This window comes from Micropterus dolomieu, linkage group LG19, assembly GCF_021292245.1.
Source record: "Micropterus dolomieu isolate WLL.071019.BEF.003 ecotype Adirondacks linkage group LG19, ASM2129224v1, whole genome shotgun sequence".
Lineage (NCBI taxonomy): Eukaryota > Metazoa > Chordata > Actinopteri > Centrarchiformes > Centrarchidae > Micropterus > Micropterus dolomieu.
The window spans coordinates 9,054,159-9,065,764 of NC_060168.1; the positions used below are offsets into that span (position 1 = coordinate 9,054,159).

The 11,606-nt window shown below is 40.8% G+C and overlaps 1 protein-coding gene across 2 annotated transcripts in view; it reads right to left on the bottom strand.

Moving 5' to 3' along the window:
- The window catches only part of mtus1a (microtubule associated tumor suppressor 1a), a 31,887-nt gene that overhangs the window by 3,849 nt on the left and 16,432 nt on the right, over positions 1-11,606 (bottom strand). Inside the window, exons 7-12 of one of the 2 annotated variants that reach the window (XM_046029956.1) lie at positions 9,663-9,880; positions 4,327-4,393; positions 1,440-1,654; positions 821-926; positions 501-574; positions 266-361 (exon numbers count right to left, since the gene is read on the bottom strand). In XM_046029956.1, the coding sequence (XP_045885912.1) occupies positions 266-361; positions 501-574; positions 821-926; positions 1,440-1,654; positions 4,327-4,393; positions 9,663-9,880 (776 nt within the window). Of the gene's footprint in view, positions 1-223; positions 362-500; positions 575-820; positions 927-1,439; positions 1,655-4,326; positions 4,394-9,662; positions 9,881-11,606 lie in introns of those variants that run through there. The other variant, XM_046029955.1, reaches the window with a different exon arrangement.

An 11,606-nucleotide genomic window follows, 5' to 3' on the forward strand; every position in this document is an offset into this window, starting at 1 on the left:
CTATAGCTGACACAAAGATGTATTAGAGTTACTGTTTACACCGTTTCACATAGTAAAGGATGGTTAATGGTTAATTGACCTGGTAGACAACTCTTAAAACTGAGGTCTTCAAGAAAACGTGCATTGATTTTCTTTTCTGTTGGTAATTTTTCTTTCTGGTAATCATTAGCTTCCCGACCTTTTGTGCTTAGAGGCGAGCAGCATTGCAGTCATGAGATGCTTCTAAAGTGGAGCTCTGCTATAATAAGCACACAGATACGAGTACCTGACTCTTTTCGGCCAGCTCTTTCCTCCTGTTCTCCTCTGCAGTTAGCTTCTCAATGAGGGCATTGTTCTCCACAGTCAGCTCTTCAATCTGTCCCTGTGGATGTACACAGCACAAGAAAGTCACTGAGTGAAGTTTATACACACTAGTTCACCAATCCATAAGTTATCCCAATGTCATGACATGCTATTGTGTGAATTTCTTTGATAAAAGGGGGGAAAATAGTTACGCTTACAGATAGAGCGGCTTCTGCGTCTTTCAAAGTTTTGTCCAAAGCCTGCCGCTCCTGATTGTGGACTTGCCGGAGCTCTAAAGAGTTTACAGGTGTTATGGCATCAGACATATTTCAGAAAAACTGTACAAAAAAAGTCAAGGCTGACAACAATTTCATGTTATGATGCAATCAAAACAATTCATGCATTTATTAACTGAGGTGGAATATCAAACGTTAAAAATACACTTTCTCAACTCGAGTCATTTTCAAATCAGCTCACATAATGCAGCTTCAGAGAAAAGATGTCGTTTCAATAATTTGATCCAGGACTGTTCACTCACCTTCGAGTGACATTTCATACTGCTGTTTCACACACTGCAGCTGCTCTGCATGCTTGCTCTCTAGTTCCAGCTTTATGGCTTCATGATTGGCTTCAAGCTCTCCCATCTTTAAAAAGAGCACAGGAGAGATTTCATTTTAACACAATCAATGGTCTTAAGGCATTACTAAGAACTGAGTTACAAGATGTTTTATAGTTATTTTCTCCTGAAGCTCAGATAAATTCAAATAAACACTGACATTTAGAAAATGATGGCATCAAGTACAATGGCAGAATATTGACAAAGAACACAACACCCTCCACAGGTGTCTGAGCCATACCACTGGACTGCGGTATGTTTACATTTACTTTATGGGGAATCCCTCACCTAACACAGCCCAGGCTTCTCTCCTCGATTAGTGCATCCGAAAGCACAACAACCATCCAGCATTTTGGCAACGCAAAAGTAACAAACTCAAAATAACAGTGTATCACTTGCTTATTGGTTGGTAGGCAGTGGAAAATAACGTCTTTTTTGCCCTCCCAGGGAGCGTTTTCCTTGGAATGTGACATTACGTGAAAACTATGAATAGTAAATCTTCCTGCATTAATAATAATAAAAAGGATGCATAGGGACAAACCTGCTTTTGCATGAGTGTCTTGCATTTGTCAGCCTCCTCCTGGTATGTCAGGTGGACCTTGTCCCACTCAGCCTGGTAGAAGGCCTGTAGTCTCTGCTCCAGCTCGGTCAGGTCCTTCTGGTGCTGCTCCTGCAGTTTCTGCAGTGCTTCCTCCAAAGCAACACGCAACTCATCCTTCTCCTTCTCCAGAAGTTCAGATGAATGGACGGAGCAAACTGGAAATAAATACAGAAAGCTACAATTTACGTGACAGGACATTTGCAGGATGTTCTGTGACTGTAGTATGTACAGTAGACTGCCCTATTTTAATGAATATTACATAGTAAAATTTGTATTAGTGACTGCTTGTGTAAGAAAGATGTGTCCACTGAGGAGCGACATTTAGCAAAGTTCTCCTTGATTTAAATGTGAGACACTAAATGTGCTCCAAAAAGGAATGGAAAAACTGACTTTCAAGGGGAGGTTCCTCTTGCACTTGAATGCATTTGCCAACTACACTGTAGTTATTTATAGGCAGATGAAGATACGGTAACAAGTCTCCAAACTCTTTCAAAATATCTACAAATTAGTAACATAGGTAACAGATTTCCTAACTCAGACTCGTCTGTCCTTTGACAGCTGGTAAATTGCCATTTTTAGGTTTGTGCAATTGGTGGCTTTTGTTTTTTGTTCTGTAAACCACTCTCACTATTTCCCAACTGTTTCCATCGCCAAGTGTTTATATCTGCTCTGGAGTGGGTGACAGTGACCAACTCCATAACCTGTCTCCAGTTTAAAGTGCTTGTGCACAAACATGCTCGATAACGAGCAGTTGGCATTGCCGATGGATGTGAACTTCCAATTCACCAGTAAAGTCACACTGCTGGTGGACATGTTAAGCATGTGATTTTCTTTCAGAGGTTTGGTCTTGAACATGAGGTATGACAAACCACAACTAGAACTTGAAACTATGTATAACTTCAACAGTAAGCATAAAATAACATAACCCAGTTGCTCTGCTGCACTACAACATGCGTCAGGTACATTTTCCTATTCACTTCTCTCACAAACCATCAGGGCACAATAGAGGTACATGTACTATTCCCTAATAAAAGTCATCTTACAACTTGATATCCCATTCTAAAAGACAGATTTGGTGACCACAGTATAATGTTATCACTGTTACCAAAAGGGACTCATGAAAGGCTCTTTTTAGCATCATATGAAGATCCCCCCTGTTAGTCACCAGGGACACATGCGGTCTTAAATGGTTCACACTAATCTGTATTGAGTGTTGCAATTTAAGTCCTGCTGAATAACTGTGTCACAGAAAAATAGTCTAAAATCTTATTAATCACAATGTGTGTTCCTATTTTTGCCCAGCTAAATACTGAGCTACAGTATGAGAAAAACACTGTAGTGCATGAAGATTCACCTTACCAAGAGTGGAATAACGGCAGCAGATCCAGGAACAGAGGCCAAGCTAACACAGGGACTATCTATCAGGCTTTGGCATGTACAGCTCAACAAATGGAGCCCAGCACACTGCAACCATGTGTAACAGATATCTGGCCATATGAGCCACTTTCTAGTTGAAATCCAGCCCACAAGAACACCTCAAGGCTCATATGGGAGAGGAGGGTCTAGTGAATACTAGAGTCAGCAGGATAATTGGGTTTGGAAGTGTCACAGGTAATGCAGATGCTGAATATGGCATTTCCCTATTAGATGTAATTTTACGTGTGAGGAATGATGACAAACGGGGTGTGGCTGTATCACAAGTTTGGCTGTAGTGCAAGACCAATTTATTGCTGTACGAGGAGTGAGATCACTGTGGAAGCAGGGAGGGACACAGTCTGAGGAGGACATTAACTAAAAGCGGACTTAAGAATGCCTCTGGACTTCCAAACATCTTTTACTACATATAATAATACAAAAGGTCCATCTGAGGTCAGTGTAGGTCTCACAGACCCCCGGACCTGAAGAATGTGTTAAAGCGCAGACGAAACAGCGCTCAGCATATAAGAGCAGTCATGTGGAAGTCCCGAGGCTGTGAGGGAGGGGAGGAGCCACAACACTATTGCTGCCTTAAGTAAGAGAGATGAAAGCTGGTGTGTGAACACGTGTTTCAGCGTGTACGCGCAAGGCTATTCTGTGTGACAGCACTTAGGCAAGACATTAAACATGGGTCACTGTCCCCAAGCCCTCAGGTGGTGTGGCATTCCACCACTGGGAGCACATCTTGTGGGGTGAGAGGTCCGCCTGCCACACTTTGCTGAGTAGAGTGTTGTCAGCCAATTCTCCAAAGCACACACACACACACCCCCCCTTGACAAGCAGACATCTGAGGACAACACAAGTGGAGGAGGAACTACAGGGGATATGTATGTGGTGGGTAAAAGCAAATAAATGTAATATTTAATTTGCCAAACTATTTGACACACCGCTTCTGTCAAACCACTTCAAGGTACAGCATTGACATATATTATTATAATATAATAAAATATTTGTTATAAAAAAAACTGATCCACATCGGTGGAAAGTGTGCAGTGTAATGACTCAAGTAATAAATGTAGAATAATGCCTAACATATGCTATAAATGTAAGCACCAATGACTCAGATCAATAACTGCATTAGATAGCAATAACGTAAGTGAACAAAGTAAACAACTAAATACTCATGATAAAAAAAAACACAAATAAAAAACAGTCAACATAAGAAAACCATACTGTCCTCATTATCTATACAAACATGATCCAAAATGTGTCCTGACTTCTCATGTTAACTCAACAATCAAAAAGCCTAAAACACATCAGAAAGGAGTCCCCCAGAACCAGAAGTGTGTACTTTGGTGATAGCAACTTTAATCACTGCTGGTGTGTGACCCACCAAGGTGACCTAACTCACCCAGCTTTCCGCGGAGGTCGACAAGCTCCTGGGACAGCTCCCTGCGCTGCCTTGTGGCTTCATCACGCTGCAGAGGAAGAAAATATAAACAGTCATGCACCTGCTCATTCAGATGTCAAGTGAAATGTTACTTATATATAGTATTTTCAGATCCTCCTAAATCCTCACAGTCACGATCACAAATGAGCAAAGCCAACATTCTGAATTTGAGAGGTTATTCACTAATTAATGTAACTACTTACTTACTAACTAAGGAAAATTCTGTCAGGGCAACACCCTGACACATTACCATCTAATGAATACAGTTTTCCCTCCTTGCCAGGATATTCTGTTTGCCAAATGTAAATACATTAACCAGCCCAGCTGCGGTTAACTAAGACAAATACATTAGCAGGGATAGGGGGAGGGGATTAAGGAACCTGACATTCAACACATGTTTTCAGTCTTAGCACATGCCTCTTGTCAGCCTATACTTCTCCCTTTCTGACTCAGTTTTGCAGTAAAGAGGAGGCTGCACTGCTGCTGCAGTGCTCCTCTAGACTTCAAACTGACGCATAGTTGAACCAAAAACTGTTTACCTCTCACTTACTACCCTGATTTACATAAACAACCTGACACACTAAACAGAACATTACACAGCCTGTATAATTCAATTACAAACCTAAGACATAAATGCCCTGTAAGACAAGCCAAACATCACTTCACTCATCAGTTCACAAAAGCAAAATACAGTCCACCCTATCCTGCTAGACTCCAGATATGCATCTATTCGTCACTGCAGAGTAGAACAATGTAGAAGCCAGTTACCCTCTCTGCAGCGCAGGGAGCACTAAGGCACGCTCTGCTGCCTGAACAGCCCATGATCCACCCTCAGCCTGAGGATTGGGTGCCGGAGAGCACCCCCCCCCCCAGCTATGGAGATCCAGTACTCCAGGACAAACAGTGGTCCAGGTGGACGCACCACCACCTCACACCGCAACCCAGACTGCTCTGACTACATCTGAGGCAGGACTGAAAAAGCCGCTTCACTGGCTGTGGTGAGTGACTGCAGAGTGCATTACCGTATTACACCTAAAAAAAAGAGAAGGGGCAGGCTACAGTGTGCATAAGAACAGCCTCCTCACCAGTGAGGTGAGGTCACTTTAAGACGACACTAAAAGGCAGCCAGAGTGGAGCAAACAGATAAATTGTACAGAGCTGCCTGAGATCAGACTGATGGAGCAGGACTAGTGCTGTGCTGTGACCTTCCCTGGGGATCCATGGAAAGGTTTCATTACTACCATCCCCCCACTACTCATCCAAACCTACATTAAATCATCCCCTCACCCCTCTGCACCATTACCTTACACTCTGCTGTGCAGCTACAGGCTTCATGGGTACAATCTCTCCACTACAAGATGATATAATGCTAAGACAGATCACATTTCGAGCTTCTGTGTGAGCACAGATCTTTACAGTCAATGTATAGAATATAAGACGATCCGCAGACTGCATTAGAAACAGCACATCTTAACCAGTAACTGTCACTGAAGCAGGGCTGTGAAGGAAACTGAATCATAACTGAGATCAAGTCAACATGCTCTAAATGAATGTGTGTAATTATCCATTTTTTTACATAAATAACTGCTAAAAAAAAATTAAATAAAAAGTTTTAATAACAGACCCCTATTGTTTAGCTGTGTTTTAACTTGGTCCACTTTCTAAGTTGGTAAAGCCCACGTGTTGTTACTGGAACGCTTAGCTGGGTGCAAAGACTAGACATGTCCCCAGTGTATATCAATATGATACCACGTCAGGTGTAGAATAACACTTAATGCAAGACTAAGATCAATGACTAATTGCTTCACATCAGGTTACAATTTCCTGGAATTTTTGGGAAATATCAGAAAGCAAGTGAAGTAAAGCAAAATTGTAAATCATTTTTCTGGTTATTTTCGAATATGCTTGCATTGCTACATTGAAATGAAATTTGTGTCTTTGTAAGAAGGTATGTTACACCAGGCCCAGTGCTTACACATCACATCCAAACAGATGATAAGAAACAGTCCTTGCTTAGTGTCTGGCTGCAGTTCATAACCATATCAAGTTAACAACTGGGACATTCTCACACTATGATGGTAAGATCCTGCCTCCTATTCTTGGTCTGATGGATGGCCACCGGATTCCACTGAACACTACACGCACACAGACTGATCCAATCATACACTGCATATGCAAATCTGTTATTTTTGTGCACTGAATTGATGTTTTCATATCAACTGCAAGTTCTGTGTGTTAGATACTGTAGGTATTAAGTGTCCACTAGACTCATTAGTTCCAGCAAATAAGCATGCTGTAGTTGAAGTTGAGTCAGTGAGACAACTGCTTTTCTATCAGAGAGGAACAAACACGTTGTGTTTTTAATATTTGTTGATGTAATCAGTTTCACAACTCTGCCACCCAAACAGATGGATATGAGTCAAACCTCAGTGACGACAGATCAAACACTGTGCCTTACATACCAGCTGTTACAACACAAGGGCCAGCATCTAATAACAAAAAATATTTTTCTCCAGTGCTGTATGATGGTACTATATATCCATCAGTCAATACTCCACACCATTCTCAAAAACTAAATTACTACTGGCTTTCTAATGCCTGGAATGTGTGCTCAGGTAACAACAGGCAGAAGGCACCTAAATACCTGAGGAGCAAATGTCAAAATAACTTAAAACACTTGACTGCATAATCAGAATACCTATATTTCCAACTTTTTGATCAGGGGGCAGTGCAGCTGGCAGCAGAAATTAAGAGAGAACAGTACTCACTGGAGCTCACTGAGGCTAAAATTGGACTGATATGAACTCTGTCACAACTGCAGCTATCCAGAGCGCTGCCACAAGGGATCTGTCTGGTGTCAAACTCTGGTGGAGCGAGGCAGAAGTAAAGAGAGTTGCTACAATCTAGGCCGAAGGAAATAAATGCATGAGTGACTTTCTGTTTTACCACTGTGAGAAGCAGTGGTTTAATTTTCTGAAGTAGAGCTCAAGTGCACATGCACTTTCACAAGTATTAAATTCTCGTCAACAAACATCCCCTTGTTTTCCTTTCCTCCTCAGTACAATCTCATCACACACTTTCAAATAAAAACAGGTTCAAGGAATTTCATACTTAAAACACAGTTTGTTAAGACCTTTGGAACACACTGATTGAGTCATCAGCTGTTTCTTTTCACATGGCAGCAACCAGGAACACAGAGATTCACACCAGAACCCACCCATCTACACAAGTCCCTTGACTAACCAGAAGGAGTCACTACAGCAGTATACAATCCCTCACCCACAAACACAGCTAAATTTTGTAATGGACCTCCGCTAATCTGGAAGCAACGCAGCTAAAGTAGGGTTTGAAATAGGGTCACTGCTGTGGTGTTGTCCTTTGCACCACCCTGGTGCCCTTTAAGTCTACGGTCTCTGCAGTACAGGGACGCTAAAATGAATAAAGATTTATGTGTTCCATGCAGGTTATTTTTACCACCTCATACATGTGCATTTAATGGATTTGGCCTCCAAACCCTGTGCTGATGAGTCAGTGGCGTGGCCACAATCTCAGATAAGGTCCAATGATGGAAAGTTCCCTGCGGCCTCTACAGGTGGCAAATGATGATGCAAATGACCTGATGTCTACCCCTGGTACCACTGAATCAGGCATCACCTGACAATGACATGAAACAAACTGACATGAACTTACAAAAAGTAAGAAAGTAAAAAAGATGACGACTCAACCAAAACAATATAGAACCTGCCATGAATCCCCTCATCAGACTAACAATCACCGTTTTTAAATAACAGCACTGAACCAGATTAAGTATTTTTTATATACATACAAGTGTAGTGTTTTGTGGTTTCTCACTCAATCGATCTGTAAATTAAAATTATGATGAAAAATTACAAAAATTTTATAAATTAAAAAAGACAGAGTCACTTGCCAGACATCTCCACACTGAAGTCCTGTATGCATGAAAGGTTGAGTGGTGTAATTCTATGAAATCAAGACAGGGTCATACAATTTCACGGGAGCCACTAAATATCATTTTATTTCTTAAATCAATTTATATTTGGAGGGTACATTCAACACATAAAGTGTGAAACTATTTGACAGGGACACTTCTAAAGATAACCACAGGGACTGAAATAGCTTGAGACATTTTATGTACTCAAACAGGGTAACAGGTTCTGATTTGTTTCCTCTAGGTTTACATGAAAATGTAGATATACAGCTTTACTAACTACATTTGGCCAATTTAATTTAATAATTCCCTCATATCACTTGTATGGCATCTGATTTAGATATACTTAATAGAGTCAAAACATCACATCATAATTTTGCGTGGGCAACAACTAAATGATGGCTGGGGTCGGGTAGCAGTTAGGATAAGCCTGTTTGTAGTGCACTGTGGGAAGAATAATCCTCGGGGGAATACAGTTCCTGGAAGCCAATCACATGGCACCACTATTAAAACAGCTCCAAAACAAACGGCAAGCTTTAACATCCATATTTTAAAAGTCTCTCCTGCTTGTCTACCTAAATAACCTATGAATATGAAAGGCACGTGTCGGTACAACTGAAAGACTCGAGGTGGGCTTTTTGATAGTAGCCACAATGAGTTCAGTGGAGCAGAATTTCCCTTTGATTCAGGATTGCTTCAGTTGTCCGGTGGAGGAGGAGGAGACGACGCCGACGCCAGGGCTGTTTTGTGTTAGACAGCTTTCAAGCATGTCTGTGTCTAGCCCCTCATACCCCCAACTACACATGCTGTTGCTGTAAATAGAAATGCCATTTGGCCATTTGCTTTGTATCAACACAGGATTTGATGTTGTAACACTTGTAGTCATAATCCAAGGATGATCAAAGGAATCATAAAATAAATTCAGACTTTGTGTGTTGTAAATTCAATAATTACAAGGGGATATTTTAAAATAATCTGAGATCAAGAGTGTGTTTATTCTAGACATTTTAACTCTGTTGGCAATTCTGAGATTTAAGATTATGGTCGTTTTTAATCTGCATGTTAAAGCAAAAACTAAGGTAAAGATAGCTCTCTTATATATAGATAACTTTATTTGCAAATTCAACTATTGCCTTTATTGCGAGACCCTCTTTACACATGGTAATATTAGCCACACTGTAATTCAAGCCGTATTAAACACCAACAATCACAAACTGAACTCAGCCAGTGATCTTCAGGTGTCGTGACTACTGACAAATTCATACTATTGTTATCTAAGAATTTAAAGAATCCCATTTTGTTCATATATTACATTTAAAAAAAATTACATGAGCAAAAATGTTCATACCTCAGCCAAAGTTTGCTGCAAGACAATGGCGACAGCCTCAAATCTGCAGTTACTAGCTGCCAGGAGTCCTCTGAGCTGCTGGATGCTCTGGTCCTTTGTCCCGCCCTCGGTGACTCTCGCTGGTACCACATCTGGAGGTCCATTACTCTGGTTTTGTTGGCATGCTTGCTGCTTCGGGTGTTGCTGGCGGGAGCTGGCCTTTGGTTTGTTCTTGTCCACTGTGAGAGAACATGTGTTGAGTGTCGTGACAACATTGATCATCATCATACCCCCCTCCATAACCGCTGCAGCTGCTCTGACAGCAGTACCACCCACCCTATACAATCCCGTCAGGGTCACAGATGCAGCAGATTCTGCAGTCCAGAACTGTTCTGTCCAGTCAGTCTGATGATTCCCAGTGCTGCTCCTCCGACGACACAGACATAAAGACGGACCCTCTGAAAGCAATTAGTTTTCCATATCCTAATTCAATCTAGTGCTCTGCAGACACTGGTCACCAAGGACAACCTATTTTAGCAAGGCTTTGCTACTGCAGTTTTGATTTACATCAGCTTTAGAAATACATCACCCCCACAAAATAGCTACCGTCAGTACTACTAATGAATAATAATAAAACATCAGAAACGAGGAACACCAAACTGACACACTCATTACCACTGAGTGTTACAGAGAAGATGGGAAAAAGGACTTATCTTTGATATTGAACACCTGTGTAAAAATTGTTTTCCTGAAAGTACAGTTTGTTTATGAGGAGACTGCAGTGAGTGTTACGTAACATAGCAGTGAGGATATGTTGAGACATATCGGGAATACCAGTGAGTGGAATATGCTGTACCACTAGCGGCTAGTGGGCATTCTCACTCAGATCTGTCTGCTGCTTTGGATGGCAGCCATTGGAGCAGATTAATAAGCAAAAAACTAATATTGATATAGCTGTATGTGAATTAGAAACAGTAAAACCAAAGATACATTTACTTTGAAGCTAGTGTAGTTCAATCCACCCTAGTGTGCTCCCTTCAACTGGTAGTGCAGAAAGGGAATTCAGTCTAACAAGAGGAAGTGATGCTGGCCAGGCCAACAGAGGTGACACTGTTGTGACAGTCTAAGAGGAACAGGAAGAAGGTACAGACACAAAAGGTGTAGTCAAGGAAATAAAACGTAAACCTTCTATGTAAAAACAGATCAATATCATCTGAATAATTACATACTGCATAAATGCCACTGACTGAGGTGAGTTTACACAGCTTCGTATGCATAGTTTACCTCAAAACTAGTTTGTCAGTGGCCTTTCTGTTTCACAGAAGTAAACAGCTCAGCATATAAGATAAACAAAGTATTAACATCAGACTCCACCTGGATGAATGGTATAACTGACAAAACAAGGCATACGCCTTACTATCATTTAAGTGAATTTCAGAGTTCTGTTGCCTCTAATGCTTTCATTTTACATATACTTTGAAAGAAAATCTTCTTCTGATACATATCAAAACCAACAGTGCTGTGCTGCTCAGCTTTTAATCATATTGATGATCATAGAGTTCCCTAAATTTAAACGTGTTTCTTTAAATTAGGATGCCCCCTGCTGGTTGTGCTGAGAGCAAAAATACACACCATCTCAGGTTGGATCACGGCCAATATGTACCAGAAACATTCCTGCATACAGAATAAAGCCAAGCTCCATCACAGACTCAAGCTACTGCACTTCAAAGTGTAGAAATCTCACAATTATCTATGTGATGCTATAACAAACATGTTATAAGTACTTGTTAGTAAGTAGCAAGTGAACCTCTTGTCCTTCATGTAATACCATGTAATTGTTATTTTTTACTTGTTAATGTAGTTATTGCTATAGTTATTGTTTGCCCTCCTGGGACAATTTGAAAAAAAAAAAAAAAAAAAAAAAAAAAAAAAAAAAAAAAAAAAAGGAAAAAAACCAAGTAAGAA